The sequence below is a fragment of the Brassica napus genome, chromosome A3 (genome assembly GCF_020379485.1).
Source record: "Brassica napus cultivar Da-Ae chromosome A3, Da-Ae, whole genome shotgun sequence".
In the NCBI taxonomy this organism is placed as follows: Eukaryota; Viridiplantae; Streptophyta; class Magnoliopsida; order Brassicales; family Brassicaceae; genus Brassica; species Brassica napus.
In genome coordinates this window covers 24,765,970-24,792,676 of record NC_063436.1, presented here as the reverse complement: position 1 = coordinate 24,792,676, position 26,707 = coordinate 24,765,970, and the positions used below count along the sequence as shown (strand labels likewise).

At 33.5% G+C, this 26,707-nt stretch overlaps 4 protein-coding genes across 6 annotated transcripts; 1 reads left to right on the top strand and 3 right to left on the bottom strand.

The window, feature by feature from the left end:
• Positions 1 to 280: 280 nt before the first annotated feature.
• On the bottom strand, positions 281 to 3,692 carry LOC106420870 (subtilisin-like protease SBT3.1). Its single transcript, XM_022716818.2, has 10 exons — positions 3,492 to 3,692; positions 3,338 to 3,400; positions 3,163 to 3,254; positions 2,974 to 3,071; positions 2,712 to 2,873; positions 1,974 to 2,632; positions 1,618 to 1,892; positions 1,420 to 1,534; positions 1,030 to 1,216; positions 281 to 931 (listed from the first exon to the last, which is right to left on the bottom strand). The coding sequence occupies exons 1-10, from the start codon at positions 3,606 to 3,608 to the stop codon at positions 354 to 356; spliced, it is 2,346 nt and encodes a 781-aa protein (XP_022572539.2). The 5' UTR covers positions 3,609 to 3,692; the 3' UTR covers positions 281 to 353.
• Positions 3,693 to 4,130: 438 nt separating this feature from the next.
• Positions 4,131 to 5,967, bottom strand: BNAA03G58470D (protein HEAT-STRESS-ASSOCIATED 32). Its single transcript, XM_013861771.3, has 5 exons — positions 5,724 to 5,967; positions 5,440 to 5,634; positions 5,036 to 5,246; positions 4,555 to 4,778; positions 4,131 to 4,471 (listed from the first exon to the last, which is right to left on the bottom strand). Exons 1-5 carry the CDS (start codon positions 5,847 to 5,849, stop codon positions 4,361 to 4,363), a joined length of 867 nt encoding a protein of 288 aa, XP_013717225.1. The 5' UTR covers positions 5,850 to 5,967; the 3' UTR covers positions 4,131 to 4,360.
• A 3,526-nt stretch (positions 5,968 to 9,493) lies between these two features.
• On the top strand, positions 9,494 to 16,038 carry BNAA03G58480D. 2 transcript variants are annotated; one of them, XM_013861774.3, is made up of 5 exons: positions 9,494 to 9,702; positions 9,869 to 10,019; positions 10,193 to 10,301; positions 11,350 to 11,605; positions 15,528 to 16,038. In XM_013861774.3, exons 2-5 carry the CDS (start codon positions 9,873 to 9,875, stop codon positions 15,601 to 15,603), a joined length of 588 nt encoding a protein of 195 aa, XP_013717228.2. In that variant the 5' UTR covers positions 9,494 to 9,702; positions 9,869 to 9,872; the 3' UTR covers positions 15,604 to 16,038. The 2 variants fall into 2 exon arrangements, with proteins under 2 accessions (XP_013717228.2, XP_013717227.2); XM_013861773.3 differs by having other exon boundaries at positions 9,495 to 9,702; positions 10,187 to 10,301.
• Positions 16,039 to 17,480: 1,442 nt separating this feature from the next.
• On the bottom strand, positions 17,481 to 21,277 carry LOC106420935 (gibberellin 2-beta-dioxygenase 8-like). 2 transcript variants are annotated; one of them, XM_013861776.3, is made up of 4 exons: positions 20,667 to 21,277; positions 18,973 to 19,294; positions 18,652 to 18,869; positions 17,481 to 18,128 (listed from the first exon to the last, which is right to left on the bottom strand). In XM_013861776.3, exons 1-4 carry the CDS (start codon positions 21,119 to 21,121, stop codon positions 18,089 to 18,091), a joined length of 1,035 nt encoding a protein of 344 aa, XP_013717230.2. In that variant the 5' UTR covers positions 21,122 to 21,277; the 3' UTR covers positions 17,481 to 18,088.
• Between the last annotated feature and the right edge of the window lie 5,430 nt (positions 21,278 to 26,707).

The window sequence follows — 26,707 nt, the reverse complement described above, 5'->3', positions numbered from 1 at the left end:
AAATCATAAAACTATATTTGTAGCAAAACTTGTATGTTACATCGACACTTAATTTGAAAGGGAGAAAGTAATAAACAAAAATTTAGTAACATCTAGAAAACGGTAAAATATTAAATATTTTTAATTGATGTGTTTAATTTTTTTGAATAATAAAAATGGAGAAAATAAATAATGAACAATAATACTCCCATCGTTCATAAAAAAACACGTTCATAAAAGAAGTAATTAAAAATATTGATAAAGTGAATTATTATTCTTTTCGTGATAATGACACAACAAGTGTAAAGATATTTTTATTGCATCCCCAACATCCGTGAAGAACATTATCTTATTAATAACTGGGTTACAGCAATTTACAGGTAAAAGTTATCGATGAAATTTGCCCTCACAGAAACTGGGATTGTGACATTGTGTAGTCCATCACTCCAAGTCAAACTCCCAAAGAAAAAGCCAGTGTTCGCTTTGTATGAGCCTGATGACACACTCACCGTAAACGCAGCCTTGCTGGTTCCTTTGTTAAACACTAGCTCCTCCGGTGAAACCTTTACGTCGAATCCAAGAGGAGCCTTGATCACGGGCTTGTAAACCGAGTCCACAGGTCCAACGTTGGTCACGGTTCGGGTAATCACTTTGACGTTTCCCTTGAGGTCTGGAATGGTAATAGAAGGTACGTTGATATCAAGAATCGATGAACTTGAGCTCGGACACTTGGTAGTGACGTTTCCGGTTAGAGCAGAAACTCTCTTGTCCGTGTAGAGAGCTGCGGAACATAAGTAATGTACGTAATCATTCATGTCCATGTCGTAAACGAGACCCGGATCTGTGGCTTTCTCCATATCCACAAGACCTCCCCCGTAGTCAAATGCATCGGCTATCTTTGGTGTGGTTCCCTCTGCGGTTAGAGGCTCACCGTACGGATCGGTGCTCCTGGCTGAAACATGGAGAGTCTTTGTTGTCAGCTGCTGAAGTTCTTTATTATAGAGAAAAACATATCTTTAAAGAAACATATTAAACCAAACCAAACCAAACCTGTTGTGACAATAGCTGACTTGATTGCAGCAGGAGACCAAGTAGGATGTGAAATCTTGAGGAGTGCTACGATTCCAGCAATAACAGGAGTTGCCATTGATGTTCCCGAGTAGGCGAACTCACTAGTATCTTCGTCTGTCGGTATTCTAGGTGTTAGCAAGTTCAAACCAGGTGCTGCTATATCCGGCTGCATTACATAAAGTTATGACGGTTAAAAGCAGAGCCAGATAATTAATTAATTAATTAATTAATGGTCAATATGTGTATAATATCATTTGACCCCAAAATGATTAAGAAAAATATTTGTTCAAGTACATAAATCTTAGGGCCGGCCGTGGTTATAAGTCCAGAACTTAGTAGATCAAGAACAAGAGATGAATGTAACAAAACCTTAAGAATGGCAGGTGAAAATGAACTAGGCCCTCTGGAAGATGAGCCTCCAACGATACTTGCTACACTTTCACCAATTACTGCCTTGAATGGGCTTATCTTAACCTTTGGTGAGCTGCAAACAAAACAAAAACAACAAGATGAGATTCTCCAACATATGTAAGAAGATGAGATACTAGTTTGATATATAAAGACAACCTCGTAGTTTCCATGTGGAAATAAATCTTGGAACCAATGTCGATTTCAATGTAGATACATGGAAAGTTTGCAGGACATTCCAAACGACTACTAGGGGTTCTCACATATATTACACCAACAGCACCATTCCTCTGAAGAATCTCTGGTCCAGGCATCGGCCTCTCTTTTTCGAAGTACATCACAACTTTGCCCTTTACTGTAGCAACACTAGACACATCGGCACTAAACATCACATCAGTGAAGCCAAGTTCTGGTCCTGTGTACATACTCTGACCCTGGAAAAAAAGTCAACCGAAACAAGGTGAGCCATCAATCACAACCTTTGCCTCGTTAGAGATATGTGTATACACACATACCATGAACGTTTGATTGTTGTCGAGTGTGATAAATGCGGATAAAGAACGGTCAAGGGTGGTCGCAGCTACAGTTATTATCCATGGAGAAATGTTAATAACCGTAGTACCGCGTGGTCCTCCATTACCAGCTGGAGAAACAACAGTGATGCCTTTGTTCACAGCGTGTAACGCTGGAATCGCGATGTCAACTTCAGCGTCAAGATCCCTGAATAAGCCACCGATAGAAACCGACAAAACATCAACACCGTCATTAATAGCTTCATCAAAAGCTTTCCAGACGTCAGCAACCGAACACATCCCTCCTTGCACGTCCCAACATGCTTTATACATGGCTATATGCGCCTTAGGAGCAGCACCTCTCATGATTGACCCAGCTGAGAGGCCTGGGAAAGTCAAGTTAGAAAGGAAAGAACCAGCCACCGTTGAGGAAACTTGTGTCCCGTGGCCATTGTGATCTCTAGGAGATATATGTTCTGTGCTGCTGTTGATACTTGTTGCGAGATCAGCATTAAGACCATCCATGTAGTACTTAGCACCAATAAGCTTCTTGTTGCAATCTTCAGCTTTGAACTGGTCCCCGGATACGCATTGTCCTTTCCATTGTTTCGGTGTCGGTCCATATCCATTGTCATCAAAGACCCCTGATTCTGACCATATGCCTGCTCACATAATCTCGAGATTGTTAATCATTATGCTGAGATAAGTTAACAGATTGATACAGAGAGATTGATAGCATACCAGAGTCAATAACGCCAATAATAGCACCACTACCCATGTTGGACCCTTGTAGAAGACCTTTAGATGAAACTGGAGTTGAAAAAAGACCTAAGTAATCCCATGTCCGTGTTGTTTGCATCAAAAGTTTTCGGTTTATCACAAGAGTAATAACTTCAGGATGATCTAGTAGACAGATATACAGAAAATATGGTTTAATAAAAACAACACATTTTAGAGTTTTTGAAATTTGCAAAAAAAAAAAAAAATAATAAGAGAAAAATACTTTTCAGTTTATGTGCCTCGGCTGGTTTGAGCTTGGCTGCAAAGCCAGAAAATCCATATTGATAGTTATAGATCATTGAGTTTTTGGCTGCTTCTTCGCTGTAACATAATATTCGAACAAAGAAATATAAATTATAACCAACCTCAGAAGCTAAGTTATACTAATAAACACATGCAACGAATCTTTTACCTTCCAAGAACCGATTTCAAGATTTCAAGATGCGATTGAGCCACCAACTTGGGATCAGCGTGTTTCGTGGCACCCAAGTAAATGATATAAACCTATATATTATCATCAGACGATTAACGAACGCATAACATACCACAACCATCTTTTTCTCTTCCCTGTATCTAAACACACTCACCGGAGACTTGGGGACGAAAGGCACCACCACCGGGGGTGCCTCTACTGTAGCGGGATCAGGTGCCTATAGGTGAGAGAACACGTAAGCAATTAATGAACGTTATTATAACAATGTTTGTTTCTTTCCATATGTAAAAAACAATTAGACTACATACGCCTCCTCCTTGCCCGGGACCGATGGTAAAGTCGGGTTCGGGGAGGTCAATTGATGTTACGTTTGCAAGAAAAGCAAATGCTATTGTAACAAAAAACAATCTTAAAGGAAGAAACATTTTCAGAGGTTGTTCTTCGAACTCTCCCCTGCAAATGTTTCTTTTTCTTTTGTTATTGAGACAGAACCTGCTTTGAGAACATCCTCCAAGCCCTTTCCTTTTTATAACTAGACATGTCTTCTAAATTTGATTAACCAACTTTGTGTTTCCAAAAACTGGCAAGGTAACCAACCAACCAATACACGTACTGTTTTGAATCTTGCAGAAAATAAACGTTGTAACTACTAACAGCAAAAATAAACAAAGCACAAAGATGGGGTGCTATTCCCTGATGGTTATGCACAAGCTATCAATAGAATCTAATTATGACAACTGTGGTTCCAAAATTATTAAAAATATCTAATCATGACATATGTTCAGTTATTCTATTCTTGATGAGATGCAAATTTGTTTATGGATAACAATGGCTTCCTGTTAAATTAAGGAGGTTGATGATGGTGGTATTTATGTCTATTCTATATTTATCAAAAGGTATTACAAAGTTTCTACAAGAAAATAGTAAACGGCATATACTTACACAACTGATGAAACTGCTTATATTATTGCTCAAAATGTTTCAGCCAGTGAAACTCTCAAGACAAACAAGCCTTTAAGTGCATTAATTTACTAGGTTGCATACAATCTGAGTGATTATGAGATCACAATGCTCTTCTAAACGTTTCGTTTCTTACAGCATCAACGAAGCACATAACATAAGACATAATACATGGGAAATTCACACAGGCTTAGATGTAGTGGGAGAGCTATTGTTTTTAATACAAGAAGTAGGAGGAACTGAGAACGGACTTGTGATCTTTACCCAGATGACGACCACGGAGGCACTCCAGATCCATTATCTGAGAATGATCCACATAGAGATTCACCTGAAAAAAATCAAGAAAGAGAGAAGCGTAAGCATATAAACAGAAAGCGAGAAATGATAGAGAGGAGAATGAGCAGTAGATACATTTGGACCGTAACGTTTGATGAACCACTCAGCTAACTTGGCATCAGATGCTTCAAACATAGTCTTCTCTACTCCCAAACGTCCTATGACTTTGGCGATTATGTCTGCTCGGACAGAATCTGCGTATTTGCATACATCATCTGCATCAATCATAATGGTGTCTGCCCCGGCTTCCAAACACCTTTCTGCCTTTCTTATCAAGAGATCAATGTCCTCAACAAACTCTGAAAAATAATGTTTTCTTAGTAACCATCTAAATCTGAAAACTATCAACAGGGCCGGATCTAGGCACAGTCTGGTGAAAGCCTTGGCCCCAAAATTTTTAAAGGGTTTTTACATAACCATAGGCCCCTTGATTTTGAAAAAAAAAATTTACTTAAAAAGTTAAAAGAAAAAAATATACTAAAGTTCTTTAAGAAATGTTTCTAAGCCTCCAAAATCCGGATCCGGTCCTGACTAAGAGCACCGTTGTGTTTCTTACCGCTTGATCGAGGCTCCGGAACAACATAGGAACCAAACGCCCTGTTCCTCCTCCCAGGAATATCAGACTTGTTGAACTTCACAGCAAAGATTGGTTTGGCTCTAAGACCACCGTTCTTGATCATACGAACATATCGTAGAAGAGTGTCCTCCGGAACCTCAAGCGAATTTGCATTCAGCTCAATAGTGTCGAACCCCAACTGCTTACACTCCTGCAATAAGGACATAAATGAAACTTAATGTGATCTTCATGGCTGGATCTAAATTTTTAAAGTCATAAACATTTTTATGTTAATCTTTTAAAATATATATATAAAATAAGTCTTTAAAATTTGAAGGCCAAAACAAATGTTTCATCCGGTTCTAGGCCGGCCCTAGTCATCTTCCCAAGATAGGTTTACTTACCTCTACATACTCTTTGAAGGCTGAAGGACCACCACTACGAAGAACATGTTCAGCCCAATCACCAGTACTAACATACACATCGTGCTCATGAGCCATTTCAATGGCTTGCTTGATGAATGACTTTGGAATCAAACTGTTTGAGCCTCCCGAGAACTTTAACCCGTCAACAAACTGCCCCATGGATTCAAATATTTCCTAAACCACACGATCAAACCAACCGTAAGAGCCTAGTCAGAATATGATGAACACTTTCTAAGGATCATTTTTATTCGTAGAAATGGTACCTGAAGAACGTTCTGGCTGAGAACGGAGTAACGAGGACCTCGCATCTCCGTTACACCGTAACGGCGTGGCTTCTCCGGACGGTCTTCGTTCTCCTCGAAACTCTTCCATCTGTAGTGACCTGCCATCTTCTCTGTTCACCTCGACGATTCTCCGGCCGATCTTCGTTCATTCTCGAAAACGTTTAAAAGACATTATTGCCAGTCGAAGAAGAATGGAGCTGCTTCTAGAGACGGGTGCCACGTCATTACCGCAAGAACCTGTTAACTCTTTTGCCGTTCGCCACGTGGTTAGCTATTGTCTGAAGCCTGTTTAATTGAGCCTTTCTCAGCCCATTTTAATTTAATTTATTAAGATTCACAAGACCAATTAGACCATGAACATTAATAAGTTTGGGTTATATAGATTATGATTTGTCAAATAAGTGTTTTAGGGTTTTGACTTAAATCAAATTTAGAAAAATAAGACTTTATAAAAATTAAGTTTTTCTACTGAAAATGTAAAATCAATCTTTCGTGAAAACCTCAAAATTGAGTTTTCTTGCTAAAATCCAAATAATTAACGACCATGTTTATATAAGTTGTCCACTAAATCCATTAAACATGATCGTTAATTATTTGGTCTTTAATGGATTCAGTTTTTAATGGACATGATCACCAGTTGTCCACAAATCAGAAATGTCCATCTATACATAGATAAATGGGCGGAGACAATCCAATTGACAACTATGGCATATGAACTGTTGTTTCCGGTCAGCTCAAGGTCTTAGGCATAGTTAAACACGATTACAATGATTTTCCGGTAATATTAGAAAACAGAGATTAACTCTGAAAGCAAATGAAAATTGGTTACTGGGAAATATTTTTTAGTGATATTTTGTAGCAATTTACTGTTGATGTGCTAGTTGCTGTATTTTCTATATGTTATTTTAAGTTTAACATAAAATATTTGTGGTTGACGTATTATTAATTTAAGTTATACGCATACTTGAATACATATGAAATTCATATAAACACATTAATGATTTGGCAATTTGGCAATTTGGCAGAGTCAAATGAAAAAGAAAAGAAAGAGTGCCTTCTGAAGCAAGCGATCAGATCATAAAACAGAGAAGTTAGTTGCACACCATGATTGCTCATCGCATATTCCTCAAATGATAATAAACCTGTTTTGTAGGTTGGAAGAAAAAACCTTTTATAAAAAAACAATACTGCCTTCGGCTCCGTAAGATATGATATCTTGAAGAATATGTTTCAAAATATAAAATGTTTTGATACTTTTAAAATATTTTAATTTTATTAAAAATTGGTTAATCTATAATATTTTGCTAAATAAGTTTTTTAGGGTGTGATTATAGTGGTTATAGGTGCTGTCCATAGACTCATTTATTTTTACAACACTAAATTCACAGCAATCAATCTTTAATAAAAACTAGATTTAGACCCGCGCTTAGAAAACGCGGATTTATTTTTTGAATTTAATAATTTTTAATATAAATTTTTATATAAGATAGTTTATAAGTTTGGCCATATTATTCGGAACCGAATAATCAACCCATACCAAATTAAAAAAATGAAACCAAACCTGAACCAAAATTTATAAATAACTGAACATATTATATATCTCTAGAACCAAGATAAATAGATACCTGAATTTTTAAAATACAAATTATATACCTACAAATATTAATTATATGTAATTTCTAAATAACCAAATATCTTAAATATACTATTTATAAGCTGATTTATCCAATAAAAACAAATTATTCAAACATTTTTTTTAAATATTTTAAAAAATATCTTAATAAGTCATCAACATTCAGTCTAATTTTCCAAAGGAACCAAAAACCAATAAGTGGTATCCACAGTCAAACCAGTAAACGCAGTCACCGTATATAATCTAGTTTCAATTTAATAAAAAATCCATTATTTAAAATCCTTTAAAATCTAAAATTCCTATTAACTGGTGAATCTATACCAGATGACATGGTAAAAATCTAAAATAACATGATAATATTTTTCAAAATTTGATTTAATTTCTCATATAAATTTTACTAAGATATAAAATTGAATAAACTACATTGTTTTTATGTTATACATTTTAGTTTATAGGCTTTATAATGACTATTTTAAGATTAAATTTTCGAGTTTTAGATATAAAATTATTATTAAGTTGAGTATAGTTGAGCTAACTATAAATGTTAACAATAAATAATCTATTTTATTTAAACATAAAAACATTCTAAGAATGCTATAATTTCCTGAGAAAATATTTATACAAAACCATTTTCCCTAATAAACCCAGTTGTAAAAGATTTTCATCACAAAAATAATCTAGGAAGGTTTTCAAAGAAAAAGCTATAATTTTGAAATATAATTAAGCTTTTTGTTGTATTGTGAAGTATTTTTCTAATCGTAATTGGAAGTTAATATGTTTTGACCGTCGAATGGTATCATGTTTTTAACTTTCTTTTAACCGTACTTGCATCATGTTTTTATGTTAGTTTGGGTCATAAAACATTTAATATGAATTAAAAATATGATATTGTTCAGATTTTAATTACCAATAAATCCAAATGTTTTTATAGTAACTGCTGTTGTTAAAAAAATGATCGTGGGTTGTATGATTATTAAATTAGTTATAAAATAATCTGTTTTGTTTAAATAGGTATGTGGCACAAAAGTAATATTTCAAGGAAAAATAGGGGCCAAATATAGCAATGATTCTTAATTAATAATATTGATGTATAAATCTTTGGTGTATTATAGTAAGTTGAGTAATAAATGAGAACATTGATTATTTTATAGTTAGAGAAATATAAGGTAATTGATTATTGTATAGTTAGAGAAATATAGGGTGAGACCAAAAAAATAGTTAAGTCTAGTGAATAGGTTCAACAACATTTCATAAGTAGATTTTTGGGGACTCCTTCCCTTTTAATAGTATAGATTTCAAAATCACGGCTCGGAATAACTTACAAATGTATAAGTGCTCTGCAGAGCCAAAAATCCATAATAATTTTTTGGAGCTTTCCATGAAATTCTAAAACAATAAAATCTAAAAATCACAACAAAAAATCTACTGATTTTTTTCTACAGCAAAATTTTTTAAACTAGCCATTACCAATTTGATCTTAAATTCTAGTACATTCAAGCAAAATATGTTATATCATATAACGGAGAGAATATTTATGATGTCATATGAGAACTGGAATTTGCAATAAATAATTCTGAGCATAATAAACAAAAGAAAGTTCTATCTATACGTGGATAATTCAGTGCACATAATACAAAATCTATAATGGACTTCTGATAATGTAATACTTAAAACCTCCCACAAATTGCAAAAACATATTCTTGCATATTTCATCCCACTGAGATCAACTAAGCTTTGTTTAAAGATTGGAATCATGACTATGAATAAGTAATTACTCATTAGTCTATCTCTTATCTCTCATGGGGGTGATGATTAAGAGCATGTACATCAAAGATATATAAGGGGTTCATGGAGTAAGTTCACACGTTTCTGAACTCTCTGCGGTGAACTTTTCTGTGGTGAGTTCATTACTGTTTTGTGGACTCCACAATACGTGGTGACTTACAATTAGTCTGATTTTTTTTTTTTAAATCAAACAGAGAAAAAGGTTTTAATAATAAAAAATTGAAAATTTGAATCCCAAATGGTGGTTCATTGATGTTAATGCTCTAATAATCTTTGAAAATAATAAAATAAAATAAATAAAGAGAGAGAGAAAGGCGGCACCAACCCATTTACATAAATAAAAGTAAAAGGCTTCTCATCTCTTTCAGTTACGACATTCCCCAGAATCTCTCTCCCCTTTTGTTTTTTTGGTCTAAAGTCTCTCCCCTTTTTTCTCCAACCGAAAACCTTAACGACTCTTTCTTCATCGTGAAACAGAGCAACAGAGACGTTAGACTCTTTGTCTTAATCTCTCTAAATCCTCTGCTTCAATTCCCATAAGTAAGTTGACTCCATCTTTTTGTTCTTTTGATATTTCTACTGTAGTTATGATTACAATTTCCACAAACGAAAAGAGATTTTTTTTTCTTTATTTAATAATTTACTGTTTTTCACCTGAACATGATGACCATCTCTCATCCTCTATGTTTCCTTATGGTTTTGTCAGATCGATGGAAACTGGTGTAGCAGTTACGGGTCAAGAAATCGGACCCGGGTTTCATACACCCGTTAATCCTGATGGATACGTAACAATCGATGTCGAAAGTTTCTCTCATGTTATCCACAAAGACTTCTCTTCTTCGAGTCCCAGAGTTACAGTAGGCTCTTTCTTTTTATTGTAGTTGGCTAGTTTATATATATATATATATATATATTAATTTGGCTCTATTAATTTCTATTTAGAAATAATACTAGTGAAACTCAATAATTGAGTATTTTATTATGATTTAATTTTAATTATTGAATAAAATTGATTTTTCACAAGCTGCAGAGAAGTGTTTCCAGGAAAGAGTCTCTAAGAAGCAACAACGAGAGGAAACTCCATTCTAACGCAAATGGTAATGACAAAGAGACCTCATCCCCTCAGTCTCCAGTTAGAGGTAAAAATCTTCTAATCATTTATTTAATATATATGTCGCATTTTCTTGATAAAAAGTACTATATATCATAAAAAAAAAAGTACTATATATCACATTCTATATACATCATTTCATTTAATACATGTACATCGATTAGTTTTCAAATAAAGTATGCATTAAACGAACGTTTCATTACATGTATATGGACAAATGCATTTTCCTAGAGCCAAATGGTACAATTTGTTTCTTTCTTGATTCTTTTGTTACCATCTGATAGAAGTATATTACTTAATAGTATCAAATGGACCTAGCAGATTCTTATAATATACTTATTTGGGGCTATCTGCGACTGTTAATAATGTTTAAAAGATTTTAAATTTGACAAAAACAATGTGCGGGAGTTTTGGGATGGAAATAAATATATCTTGGCCTAATGATAATACAATTCGAGTTATATTGTTTTGTGTGGTTAGATATTTTCCTGGGAAATGTCAATCTTTATGAAATACTTTTTGATACTTTTATAAATTTTAATCTAGTGCAAAAGGTTCGGTTTGCCTAATCTAACATAAAGTTAAATATTAATCCACTGATTATTTTCCTCTTTAAGGTATAAGATTACAAAATGTTAGGTGTAATAACGTGACCAACCCATCCGTTTTCGGCTGTAGACCGTAACTAAGTTTTATCTTTAAAATTAAAAAAAATAAGTTCACCACTTATCCTTTTTGTTTAAAAACATTTTTGATACATCTTAGTAACTTTTTCTATAACTAATAAGATCAACTAATAGGAAACACCCTAGTGTTTTACTTTATTACGATTTCTCAATTTGAATATTTATATGCGTTAGGTATTACATAGCTTTATGCAGACCAGAACACAAACCGTAGCTTTATTTTTTTTAAAAATTATTCTCCTGCGCCGCATGCTCACTCATACTATTATTAAACTCGGCATACAATGAATACGTTATGATTCAGTTTATTTGGTTATATCAAATAAAGAAAAAAATAATTATTCATTGTTATTAATTAAAGCTTGTTTTATGGCATTTGATGAGTTGTAGGGTCATGCACGCCGGAAAAGGCAAGCACTGTGAGGCCCATAGATCATGTAGGCACGGACACAACCGCAGCCACCATTGTTTCAGCCTCACCGCTTCATCAGATCACTGTTACTACGACTTCAGCCACGGGCGGAAATATGATCTCCGAGCAAAATAGAGAAAGAATATTTGGATTTGCAAGGAAGTCGAGTTTTAAACGTTCTCGCACTTCTTGGATGCTTGATCCGAAGAAAATCCTTATCTTCTTTGCAACTTTGTAAGCAATTTATCACTTCCTTCTTCAATATAATTTATTTAATTAATTAATTCAAAAAATATACTATCTCCGTGTTTTAATATAAGTTGTTTTAAAATTATTCACATAGATTAAAAAAATCATTAATTTCTTATATTTTCGAAACAAAAACATCATTAATTATTTATCTAACCACAATTTAACCAATAAAAAAATAGAAGATATATTATTATTGGTCAGACAACATTAATTATTAATAAATGTTACATAGAAAACCGAAAACGACATATAATTTAGAACAAACAAAATTCCTCTAAAACGACTTGTATTGAAAAACGGAGGGAATATTAATTTATGGAATACAAAATGTATAACTCAAATTGCAAACTTCTATAATTACCTAGTAGTAATTGAGGTTAGGCATCACAATACTAAAAGCCAGATATCCCGAAATTCTAAGCTGTCCACGTCACTAAAAATATTCCTCCAATCACAATATTTCGTTTTGACACGTCAGATGATATATCTAAACTCACAAACACAAAACTCATCGTTTCATTTAATATGTATTCTAATGGGCTTCATTTTTTTTCCGCAGCCCAACAGGACCATCACAAATTCACAATACTGCAAAAGTTCATCGTCTCCGCGACCTTGAAACATCTCGCGACTCTTCATGTCATCTCTGTCGCGGCTCCAAATGATCTTTGGTGGTCTAACCGCGATTGCCTCCCTCCATTGTCGTGACCAAGCTTCTTTCGCGGCGTGAGCCCGCGTGATCGTTTCACCGCCGCGGCCTCCTAAACTCGCGACCAGAAGCCACAATGTCTCCTAGCTTCCAAAAGTCGTCGATCTCACTTCCAATTGCAGAATATCTCAAACTGCGGCAGCCAATCTGTGATTTGTCCTTCATCAAAGCGACGATCCAAATCCCGTGAAGAGCTTGAGAATGGCCGATCTAAGTTTGGAAGACACTCGATCTAATTGTCTTCAGAGTTCTTCATTCCCTTCATCTCTCTGGCGACCAAAATTTGGAAACGTTACGTTACCTATACACCCTCATTACAAAGGTACTCCTACATCCCTAGAACATCGTTCCACTCAGTTCATTAAAATCCTCAATAAACATAATATTTACAGTATAATGGCTAATTCAGTTGTTCTTCTTGGTGTTTTAAGCACCAGCAGCTGTTCTTCCGATGTCGAGGTGTGTTTGCTCCGATTCTGGGAAGTTCGAAACGTCAAACGCGGTGGTCCTTGATTCGATGGTTTTTCCGATCTCTCCGAAGTAAAGCGTCTCAACTTTAAAAAATTTTCTTGAACGGAGAACTTGGGAGAGGTTGGTGTTACCTTCTACCCTCGATGATGTTGGTAATGTTGCTCAGCTCTCTACTCTTTTTGGTTCTATACATAAGAAAATTGTGTACTTTATGAATGAAAGGCCTCTTTTTTGTAAACTTATTGGTTGTAGCTCAGATAAGAAGAACACATGGATGATGGATCTGAATGAGAATCTTTACTTCGGAGAGCAAGACAGAAACCATAAAGGGATTATGGTTTTGGGGCATTGGGAAAAATGCTATTGATGAAGCAGATGTAATGATTACTTCTGTATTGTAAGTGTTACTGAGACTTTTTGTAAAATTAATCTTCTTAAATTCTGAATTAATTTATCTCTTAAACTGTATAAACGTGAAGGAGGGTGTTGAAGAAATCAAGTGGCAAACATACACGGGAGAACTCACACCAACGCAAGAAAAAACTAAGGAGAAAGTATTGAAACTGTTGGATAAGGTTAGTTTCTTTCATTTCCTCTGTATCATACTTCAGTTTATGTATTTTGTAGAGCGTTCCACCTCTTCATCATAATTCATAAATACTTGACGCAGGTTTTGAAGACTCACATGACATGGCCTCCCACAATGCCACCAAGATACTGTGTTTTCGGGATCCAGTTTCACTTCTCTCACGCATATTAGATCACCACTAGCTAATTTTTTTGATTAGGTGAGTTAAACCACTAAGAAAAAACGTCGTCATCCTCTTTACATGTACGATTTATGATTTTTTTTATCAAACCTTTGATTAAATTAAGCTAGAAAGATAGAGTTCAACACCCGATGGTGGGTACAGAGTAGAGATTACATGCTGATTTAGCAAGACGATCAGAAATAAGTAATAACATTATCAAGTCTTGGAACAAAAGAGAAAGAGATAGATTCAAAGGAACTACTCAACATTATATCATGGAGGTATGACTTATGATTAAACTCTCAAGTTAGGATGTACATTTCTAATTTTCCAGACACTACTGTGTATAGTTTGGTATGTATTGTCTTTCTATTATTTCTCTGTGTTCCCCTCCACCGTCATCTCAAGATGCGCTTGCAGCTGATGGAAGCAAATAGTTCCACGGGCTTACTCTGAAGGCAGAAGTTGTGAAAGGTATTCAATGAAAGCATCATATAAAATTGTTTTTTGGTTTTACTGTTAAAATTGCAACCGGTATTTTTTTTGCTTCTTCTATGAAAGGAGTATTCCACATATATAACTTGCAGGTTTAGGACGGAACACAGTGCAAGAAAGTTGAAACAAAAGAAGGTCAAGGATCTTATCACCAGGGCCTATAGAGGCATAAACTTCCTTTAACACAATATTTGAGCCGAGAACAGCAAGCCCGTGGGACATAAATCTGAGGTCTACAGGCTGAAATGGTCTCACGATGATACAAAGAATGAATCCGGAGGCAAATTAAATCAGCTCATCTGTAACCTTAGCTGAAGTGCTCTACAATTTGTTTGTTCCATTTGTGTGACCAGAGTTAATATGATTAAAGAATATTAATATGATTAGAGAAAAAAGCTATGCTCTGCTTATAAGCCAATAGCTAAAACATGGACTAAAACTATAAAATGGTCTCAGCAGCCACTTTTATTCTTTCTGAACAAAACAACCAAAATTCGAAAGAAAACAAAATCGTAAGTTATAAAATAGAAGAAGGGAACACCTCTTAGAACACTTCTAATAATAACTGTCTGAGTATATGATAATGTTACTCACTCACAAATGTACTCCGAACCAAAATTTACCAACCTTAACAATAAGATAAGGAAAAAAAGGATTACAAAAACAATGGCTCTAATGTTGGATCGACCAACTAACTTCAAATATATGACTTTCAATACAAGATTGTTTCGTGTGTTCCGTTCGTAGTCTTGGTTTTGTTTGTAAAAATTGGAATTAACCATCAAAATTGAGAAGTATGCATAGATAATAATATGCATTCCAAGAAAATAGCATAGCTAATATGAAATATAATTTCCAATCTTTACATTTTTACCAAAAAAAAAAAAAAATATATATATATATATAGATGAATTTCATATGTTAAACCATTTGTTTAATTACTTTTCTACATTACTTTAGGTGAAAAATACAGTTGCACGCCAGGCAAATACACAATATATATACATAATGTAATCCAAAATATACAATGTAATACAAAAAAAACTAATTTTAAGAATAAATAATAACAGTTCATAAAAAGGTGAAAATAGTCAATTCATGAATAGTTTTGTTATAATTTCGAGTAAATTAAGCTGAACATAATGGCATTGGCATCATAATTTTGTAAAATTAAACCATCTTATTATTTGAAACAAAAATAAATTTTGTTAAATTTTTCAACATAGAATAAACTAAATATATTTAAATATATCTTACCAGTCAATATAAATTTAATAGTTTTATATTTGTTTACCCGTTCGTAGGGCGGATTTGACCCTAGTTTATCTAAATGTAACTGGCTGAGATCATTTAATACATATAAAACTATTAAAACTATGAGTCGTGTACGGCACGCTACTGAAAATCGAAGTATCTATCACAAGTTAATATTTAATAAGTATAATTGTTGTTCAAAAAAGTTCAATCTTTGTGACAGGTCTAGCATGGGATCGATCTTGTTAATCATATTCACTCTCTCGATCAGCAAGTCTAATCCCGGAGATATGGTCTAAGACTAATATTAACAACATATGAAGAGGATATAGACCGACTTCAGCTTGTGGCTATAGTACATGCCACATTCTCACCGACCTACATCTGAAGAGATGAATCAGAAGAACATTGCAAAACAAAGAGCGTAGGGCTGTGATAATAGTTATTTTGTATATTTTTTTTAGTAAAAATGGAAAAGGAGTATATTTAGATAGAGAAAGTGGGCAGTGGGCACGCACGAGATCATATGAATGTTGGAAAAGAAAGCTTTAAGACAAGAGTTTATGACTGTTGTGACAGAGACAGAGAGACCCGACAGAGAATCTTCTCTTCTGTTCCTTTAATTCCTTTTCTCTGTTTATTCATACTCACTTGGTCTAATTTGTGTTTTTCATTTGGTGTATTTCTTATGTACATATATATATATATATATCAAAATTTTCCATTGGGTTTTATTTTTCTTTCAGTTATTACTTTTTGAAATACAATTCAGACTTTAGGTATATATGGACAATCTTACCAGATAGAACCTACACAAGCGTGGAGCATTTATAAGTCACCACATGCTATTCACCTAAGCTACTACCATATTTAGATGTCTTCAAGTATTCGGATCATAAAGTAACATCTCCCTTTCATAAACCAAATTGCAAGAATACAACATATTCTGAATTGTGTTGATAACAACCAAAGTTGTAACGTGGTTTTTAGAAAGTTTCATGTTGAAGCGTCCTCAAAGAAGTCCAAACACCTATAGAAGTTGTGAATAAGACTGGTCCTGAAATTTCGAGGAGTGAAAGATCTGGGAAAAAGTCAAATTCTATATAGAATTAATCTATTATAGAAGACGAAATGTCAACAAACTTTAGCGAGAGTACCAAGATCAAACTCAACTTCCAATTCCAAAGGAAATTTTACTAGCATGGTCATGAATCAACTTATAATTATTGAGTTACCTGACGAATTGTCAATGAAAGACTACTAGTGTAATAGCTGTAAAAACCACTTCCGAGTTAGAGTTCAATCCTTACCATCTGAAAGTATGTACTTTTTGTAGATTGAGAAGAGAAAGGATGCATTCATAGCATTGGAAGGCCCAATCAAATACCCCATCATATTATATGTTTTCCTTTTTTTTTTTTTTCATTTAATAGAACTAAATAGACAATCCAGCAAAAGATAAGAGAGGGAACTTAACTTCGAAGAATCAGAATCATAGATGATTTAGTGAAGGTTCTAATATATAATTTTTTATACAAAAATTAGAAACTTATATATATGTAATTTTCTTTAAAATATTTAGGGATATGGACCAATGTTTCAATTGGTTATACATATGACTGGCTATGGTTGTAATGTGGGCTTTAAAGTATGAAATAGGGTTTATTAGTACACAGTCACTTACGATCTGAATGTTTATAAATCGCACATCACTGCAACACAATTAATAATAACAAAAAAAATATATATATATATATATATATATATGTATATACATATGTGTTGGTTACTGTTAGAATGTATCATTGGTCAAACCACACATAAATTCTGTCGACGATCGACACTTATCAAACTACATTAGAGCATTAATATCCCTGGCTCTTAAGGCTGACTCTTCCAAAAAAAAATAGTTTAAAATCATGTGGGCCCCACTATAAATTAAAACCTGCCTCCTCTACCTCTTCCGTAAGAGGTGAGTTTGTAAGGTTTTATCACTTTTCGCGGGCCCCACTGATACGTGGCGGCCCGCGATTGGTCAATTTTTAATTTTTTTTTTTTTTTTTAAAATCTGACAAAACATAAAAATAATAATAAAAAAAAAAATTAAAACCCACTCTCCCTCTCCCTTGCGTTAATGCTGCTCTTAGTACTCGTATAACTAATATGCATATCTAAGCATTTACTGTTTCATCATGTTAGATAAGATATATTACATATCACTGAATGTAAAGGTAGTGACTATAATAAATATAAGTAATACAAACATTATGTATATATAAATTTAACAAACAAAAAAAACTTATATACAACATTAACAAACAAAAACATGATATATATAAAAACAAAAAATTCACTCAGTTCTCTCTTACTTGGGCTTGCATATGTACATATATATCTTATGGAGTTTAGCTTTGGCCCAGTAAAATGGTCACTTAAGAATGTACTACTGTGCCTTACTTTATAAACTACAGTTTTATTTATAATTCGCCCACATTAATTCAATAGCATTTAGAGATGCGAGGCATCACCGGATCATTGGCCAAATCGGATTCTCTTAGCAAGCTCAAACTCAAACTCTTCCTTACTCAACTCAGAGTACTCACTCTCCAAAGTCCAAACTCGATCCAAGACAAATAATCTTGGCTCTAGCCTCCCTTATCCCTTGCAACTCGACCGGATTAATCATCAGACCAAAAACCTTTCTTCAATCGATCTTGAACAGAGTCTTGGGAAGTTCCACACCGTTCGAGATCGGTACGTTAGAAACTTTGTAAACCTTTTAAGCTAAGTATGGAGCATGATGTCTTCCCTGTCCTTGAGACACCTACAAGAACAATGTCTGCCTTTTCAAGATTGTTGGGCAAGTTACCGTCGTGTTTTATCGTGAATTCATTGCTTCGATTCTTTTGAATTAGTCTCTTGAGAAATTAGTTTGTAACGCCATCGGAAGGATTAGCTCCTAAGTGAGAGGAGACTGCGTCTGTGATTGGTCCTAGGATGTCTAGTGAAAGGATACTCTATAGCTTGCAAGCTCTCATGGCTGCTTCCGCTATTGATGGATCAGTTTTTGTGTACATATGTATTTTTAAAACTGTATATTCGATATATATGAATTTTTCTTTAATGTCAGATTAATGTTTATTACAAATAAGCTTAGGTTTTTAATAGATTTTTATCGAATTAAGATAATCAATTTATCTATAAAATAATAATTACTCAGAAAAATCAACAAAATAATGATAATGAAAAATAAGGAGTAATTAAAAACGATAAACTACAATAAATCATAAACATCTAAAAGTAAATTAAAAACTGAGTGTATAAATCAGTAGAGATGATTAACGAACCTAGGGAGGCCAACTTTATAACCAAGTTTCTTAACATCTTCTTGAACTTGTTGTCTGAATTCTCTGAAGCTGAAATTTCTATAAGTAGGACAATCACCTGAACACTCTATAACGGCGTCGTATGATGGACATAGAAAATACGCCGTTGAGAATCTCTCCACCGTTGGATTCGTCATCACACGATGCTCCACACTTTTGTACATGCCATTGCTCCATGCCTACCAAAATCATAAACAGTAATCAAACGTGATTAAAAGAACTCTTAAAGCATTGAACCATAACGTAACCAAACGTGATTAAGAACTCTTAAAGCTTAGTTACCTGAAATAAGTCACCGATATTGATAATGAGAGCACGAGGGTTAGGTTTAACGGCGATCCATCTATTGTCTTTAATGAGTTGGAGTCCTCCGACTTGGTCTTGATACAAGATTGTGAGGAAATCACTGTCCGTGTGAGGCATTAAACCGTACACCTCTGATGGTTTTGGACAAGGTGGATAACGGTTCATCCTTAGATAACATGTGTTTCTAACACATTTTTCTTTAAAGAAATTTGATTTTCTTCCTGATTTCTCTGCAAGAACCTCTGCCAAAGTATAAGCTAGAGCCTCCGATTCCGAAGCAAATTTCTCCATTGTTGATCTGTGATATAAAAATACAACATTATGACATGATCCATATTATAATTAAGGCAAATTATATATATATATATATATATATATATATTAGAGTCATAAAAATATGTTTAATTTTGTGGAATATTTCGAAATGGAAAATCATAAAAGTGTAATATTTTCGAAAACCATGTATTGTTACTTTGTTTACCACAGAATTATTAAAGGATAAAAAGACTAAGACTAAAAAACTATGAACTGAAATTATAATAAAAAAATATTTATATGAATTTATCACTAAATATTTGTCCCTAAATAATTAACATTAATATAATATATATTTATCACATAAAACATTTCAAAGTTTATTTGTACATATATATTCTCATACAAAATAAAAAAAAATTAAGAAACTACATACATCTTTAGAACATATATAAATATAATAAATTCTATGATATATTTAAATCAAAATAAAATGTCAACAAACTTTCCTATTTACAAAAAAAAGTTAAATAAAAGATTTTTGAAAAAAAAATCCGCTTCTACAAAGACCCAAAATCTAGTTTTCTATTCAAACAAAGTATGAAAAGTAGTCATAGATGTATAATTTAATTTGTTTTTGCATATGAAATCAAATGAGTTGATGTTTACAAAAATAATTCCGAGTTGCTAGTGCAGCAAAATAGCAGGCCATTTTTTAAAATAAGCAATGTTAGCACATGTTACAGAATTTGAAGTTGATGAAATTCGTAGGCATACGAGGAGTCAAAGAATAGAAACCAACATATATACCTAGCTAGGGCGTAATTACTTAACCATGCTAAGATTGCGTATATATTTCTTTTATCTTTTAAAAAGTACTAATATTTATTTATACATTGTATTTCACATGCCAACTTGCTATATAGAAATTAGACATATAAAAATAGTACTAAAATGAGAGAACATAGAAACGCATGAGAGATGAAGAATAAATCTTTGACCGAATGCCCAACAACTTTATTTTTCTAGGATTTTATTTTGTTAATGCGCACCAAACAATACTAATTAAATATAAATGATAACACTCTATTATATGCTTCAAAAATATTGAATTAAATTTGGGTTTGTCTCCCATGTTCCGAATATTTGACTATTTAATATATTTTTCTCTGAAGATTATGTTACTAATAGTCAAACACTTACATTAATCAAACATTTTATCACATGTAGTCATTATCAATCCAAGAAACACTAGCTAGTCTCTAGCTGCTGTTGTGTAATTAGCTAACTATAAAATTTAAAGTTATTAACAGATTAAGTGTAAGTGTAATTTTATTTCCATAAATAATTTTGACATTGTTCAAAGTAAGTAAATTATTTATCGAAAATTTGTATCAGTAAGAATATCTGTGTACCTGAGGGTAGTGAAATCCTTGTTGTCAGAAATATCTGTCATGGGAACATGAAATGCTTCCGACCAAGAAAGCTGCCGGAGACAAGTGGCTGACGGCGTTCCCCACCGGTAACTCCCGGCTGAGAACCTCTCCGACTTACTTTTCTTGTCAAAGGGTTCTCTAAATACCCTAATTTGCTCTTGTCTCATCTTCTCCAACACATCCATTGATATTCCATGGTTTATCACTTGGAAAAATCCCCACTCCCTCGAGGCTCTAGCAATCTCTTCCTTACATATCTCCCTCTCCTTCTCGGCTCCATCGATTAGTCGGCTGACGTCAATCAGTGGAAGCTCCACCTCTTCGACGACAGCCGTGATAGAGAAGCTAAAGGGTATTTGGGGAACATTGTTTTCTGTATTTGTGATCTGTTTAAACAAAAGGTTTTTGTATATTTCGTTGAATGGTGGATCCATGAGTATCAACCAAGAGAGATCTATCAAGAAGAGGGAAGTTAGAGAGGATAATGGAAAGTGAAGGTTATCAAAATATGTGTTGTGGTGAGACACAATCCTTATATTTATATACACGTCCACCTATATGCATATATTGTATGTATAAGTGCAATTTGTTCATATTTTTATTTTAGTATAAGAATTTAAAAAGAAAATAAATATGGTTTGCCGCCCATTGACCTTAATTACTTAACATGAGTTGTTTGTTAATGAGTAGACAGACAATAAGATAATTATATAGTAAGCATATCCTTTTGCAACGTACGTCTAGATGAGTATGAGGATTTTTGGTAGCAGTTAATTTATATTTGGAATTTTTATACTTATCAAAGTAAAAAATTACTTTTGACACTACAAGAAAACACGCCGAATTCCGACGGAGATTCCGACGGAAGACGCAGCCGTCGGACACTTTGGACGGCATTCTGACCGATTTCCGACGAAACCAAAAAAACTGAAGGCGTCGGAATTCCGTCGGCTAATTCCGACGAATTTCCGAGAAAACAAGGGTCGTCGGAATATTCCGACGACTTTTCGACGATATTCCGATAAACAATATAACCGTTGTAGTCGTCGAAAAGTCGTCGGAATATTCCGTCAAATTTCCGACGATATGCCGATGAAAAGATATAACCGTTAGGGTCGTCGGTATTCCGTCGGTATTTTCCGACGAATTTCCGACGAACCAAGTGACCGTTGCCGACAAATAAATATGACCGTTTTATAGCCGTTCGAGATTGGAAAATACTGACGGAATTCCGACGGAATGCTTTATATCTGTCGGTATTCCGTCGGAAAGTCGTCGGATGTCCGTAACCAATTTCCTATAAATGCAACCCCTCCTCATTCATCTCATTCACACCTCATTCTCTCTTCTTTCTCTTTAGTCATAACAATTCCGTGAAAATCATGTCTTCAGGAGCTTATTATCGTTCGTGGATGGATAAACCTCATTTGGATCCACACCAAAGACAAAGATGAACGGATTGGGGCATTGGAGGAGCAGAACACCACTATCCTTTCGGAGATGAACGGATTGGGGCATTGGAGGAGCAGAACACCACTATCCTTTCGGAGAATGCCACTATCCGTTCGGAGAATGCCACTATCCTTGCTGAGCTGGCATCCCAGAAGAAGTTCAACGCCGAGATAATGCAGAAGCTAGATCGTTTGATGTCTTCGAGTTCTTAGTTTTTTTCAGCTTTTTAAAACTGTCTGAATGTTTTTTTCTTTCGTTTTGCATGAATTTTAAATTTTCTGAATGTTTTTTTTCTATTTCGGTTTGTATGAATTTAAATTCTATAATATTATTAGTTTTAAATTTCAGATTTTATTTATTTATTTATTAATTTTTCATATAAAAAATATATATGAAAATGCAAAATTAATTCGTATTAAAATTGACATTTTCCGACGAACTAAGTTCTCGGTAAATACCGACGGATCACGATTCGTCGGTAAATACCGACGGATTATGATTCGTCGGAAGGTACCGACGAATGGTGAGTCGTCGGAAGTTACCGACGAATCGTCATCCGTCGGTATTTACCGACGAATCGTGATCCGTCGGTATTTACCGACGAATCGTGATCCGTCGGTATTTACCGAGAACCTAGTTCGTCGGAATCTTCGGAGGATCCGTCTCCGTCGGTATATAGTTTTTCCGATGAACTCTAGTCTCGTGTGTCCGCATCGGAATATTGTCGGAAGTTCGTCAGAATGTCATTTCTCGGTATTCGTCAGAAAGCCGTCGGAAGTTCTGACGAAATTCCGACGAATTCTTTTTTTCCGACGAAATGATACCGACGAACTCCTTCGTCAGAAATGCGTCGGAATAGGCCTTTTCCGACGAACTTCCGACGATTTTGGCCATCAGAATCCCTCTGTTTTCTTGTAGTGTGAGACTGAAATTGTTCTGTCATATATTGGTATGAGATGGATAATTTGATAGCAATTAAAGGAAAATCTTAGGAAAATATTTAGGATATGGCATTGGTAATGTCTGTATTTGTATAACATATGGTGGACAAGATACGATAATGGAGATCAATAAATTTGATATTATTAGAATAAATTAAGTTGGACTGTCTTGAAGAACATGATGTTGTTTCACATTCAAAGGTTTGAATATTTGATTGTCTGGACACCGTCTTTGGTTTCTCATGTTTTTCACTTCCTTCTATGTTGTACTGTTGGTTTTTTATTTCTTTTGCTCTTTTCTTTTCTTCTTCTTCAAATCTTTCTTTATTGTTTTAGCATAATCAATTATTAATCAAAAGATTAATCAGTAAGTTCCGCTTCATTGGATACGACTAACTAATTGAAAACATTATTATGCACTATTTAATATTTGCATTAATCTAGAATCTGTTGTTTAAACCATCAGCCGGCCCGAAACTTGTGGAAGCTAGAGAAGCTTGGGGACCAAGTGAAAAAGGAAGACGACTATTATTTTGCTTTCTAGCTATATGGCATTGGTAACGGTTACACATTTAATTATCTACAGTATATTCCTTTTAACAGATCTAATTAATTAATTTATTATAATTATTATTTTGTACGTTCCCAACAATAATATAAATTTTCTATCTATTTTTCATCCTGGGGTTTGACACACTTTTAGGAACCAACCTCTTCCCCTTCAAGAAATCAGAGTATCTAAAGTTAGTCAAAAGTTGTAGACAGTTGGTTACTTAGTCAAAAAGGTCAAAATTTATAATTTTGTGAAAAATATTTGTTGATCATTTGTGAGATAAAAGTAGATCAATATCAATTACTAACCCAAAATTATTATCTTTAAATGATGCAATGTAGTTTTAAACAGTAAATGTTTAATTTTATAATAATAATAATTTATAAAAAAATTGTAAAATTAAGATAATTCAGCAATTTGTTGTTTTTATAAATAAAGTATGCTACTAATAAAAGATAAAAATATTTTCCTTTTAAAAGAATAATACATTGGAGAAAAAAACTCTTTTATATTTTCCAATTCGTCTACTCGAGAATGAGAACATGTCAGAAGCAACACAATTTGAATGCATATTCGCTTGCTTACTTTCAGTGCATAAATTAACTTCTCGAGTTCTCACACAATATGTGTGTATATAAGTATATATGGTAGTTTCAAAAAAAAAAAGTATATATGGTCATTCAGTTATTCTTTTATATATTATAGTTTTTTTTTTTGGTAAAATTTATATATTATAGTTATCATCCAATAACTTCTCCACAGCGTTTTATTTCTTCTATCATAGTTCTCACATAACATTTTCTATTTTTGTAATTTGTGGTTAAGCATGATAAAATAAAGGTTTTACACAATTGGTTGCTAGCTTGCATCCATTAAAAGGCAAAAGGAGGCGCGGCTGTGGGATTTACCGACCTTTTTTTTCCTGCTTATTTTTCGGCTGCTTTTATTTATTATCCATACACGTGGATAAGTGAAGAAAAATAGCAATTCAAGAAAGTGGTGATTTAAGAAAAGCCTAGGACGGAACTTTGCTGACACCACATATCATTTTCAGCTATAATTGCTTCATGACTTTAGCTTTAGCGGTTTATCCTAGTCCTACAATATTTGTTTATGGACTATATAACAGTATATATGACGTACAGAGTTACGCCACAGACACTATTTTTTTAGTTGACTAAATATCTATTGTGGGTAAGACTTGAGATGTCCTAAACGAGTGAGCAAACAATAAAAATATGATTATTCCCTTATGTCATATTACTACTGATTATCAAGATTCGGACATGTTTTTCGTTGGAAAAATCCCTACATAGCTCAAACAAAATCACAAAATATCACACAATGAGAAAAATCTTCAAAACAACATTAATTAAAAAGTTTAATTAATGATTAAATTATTCAAAACCCTAAACCCATACTCTAATCCCATCTCATAAACACTAAACCATCGAAACTAGATCTCCGGTTGTTGAAGAAGTAGAACATGGACAAGTAAACTAAAGGTTTCACAATTGTATTCAAGTGGTTCGCTGAATGTTTGACCAAAAATATATATCAAAATGCTGATCCCACATTTTCCCAGTATGTAGTTTATCTATCCAAAGAACGATCTTAACGCTAACATCCCTTACACAAAGGAGCAACCAAAAAAGAGATATACCATATAAAGCTATAATTTTCTAAAAAAAATTGCAAACTCTCATGAATGTAAATTTGATATTTGTGTACCTTTAAAACCTACAAACAGGTATAGTCGTGTATGTGTATTGTCTCATCGTTCACCTTCGTAAGAGTTGCTAAAAAGCTCACGCAACTAATAATATTAGAAAATGTAGAGTTTGTAGTCTTGCTTCATAAATTTTTTAATGAAGACTCCTAGGTTTTCATTCTATCAGAGTCTAGAGAACCATATCTTCCATATCAGAGTCGACCTACACTAGGAGTTACTAGGTTATAATTGTCTTGAGAATTGGAGTAATACAGTTGATCTCAACCCGTTTTCTTTTCACATCTCGCTCATAAATCATTATTACTAAAAGAATTATGAGAGAATCATCTTGACATGATCCAAATGATGCGTCAACACATCTCGATCATAGATCATTACTAAAACGATGTTAAAACATTTTCTTTTGTGAAACTGAAATAATAACATAATTCATCAGTGACACGATGTCGACCATGACTTTGATCGTGCGTCAGTTTAATTTTGTGGTACAAGTGAATGACAAATATGGAGGTGGTTTCTGGTCCCGGATTGGTCAAGCAAACTATAGACAATAAAATTAGAAAATAAAAACAAAGCACGTTATGATTAGACTTAGGTCCAACAGACTAACCGTTACCCTGAAGCCTTTGTCGGCTTATACGTGGCGACTACCTTAAGCACATGCATTTATTTTCCATCAAACAGTTGCACAGAGCAATCAGTCAATGACAACTGTTGTTTTGCTGCTAGAAAGAAAAGTCTTCTTGGTACTTGTGCAACAAAATGATCAATCAGAAGGTTAACCTCTGCTTATGTTGACTTCCAGAATAAGTTCAACGTTCGAGACCACGTGCCAATATACAGCTTTAATGTTCTCTATCATTTGTCCCAAAAAAATGTTCTCTGTCATTAAATATTAAATACTCTTTACTTAATCAAAATGGAAAATCTCCCAAAAAAAATCTTTAAAATGTCTTTTACAAACACACAAACGTGAAAAAAAGAAAGAAATTAGATTAAAGAAGTAAATGGCAATTATATATTTACTCTATAAATATATAATTTAAATAAGATTTAAATAAATAATTAAAGATATTTTCATTTTCGAAAAAACTTTATTCAGTATTAAAAACTCTTTCTTTCAAATTTCTTTCTTTCAAATTGTATTTAGAATCAAAAAATTATTTTTGAAAATATTTTTAAAATTATTATTTTAAGTTTTAACTTTGGAAATTATTTTTATGATAAAAACAGTTTAGTACTATCCTAAGATATTTCACTAATCAAAATGCATAGAGAGTATAAAAATGTATATTTCTAAAACATTAATCTTTCAACCGGTAGAGTATATATTATTGATCTT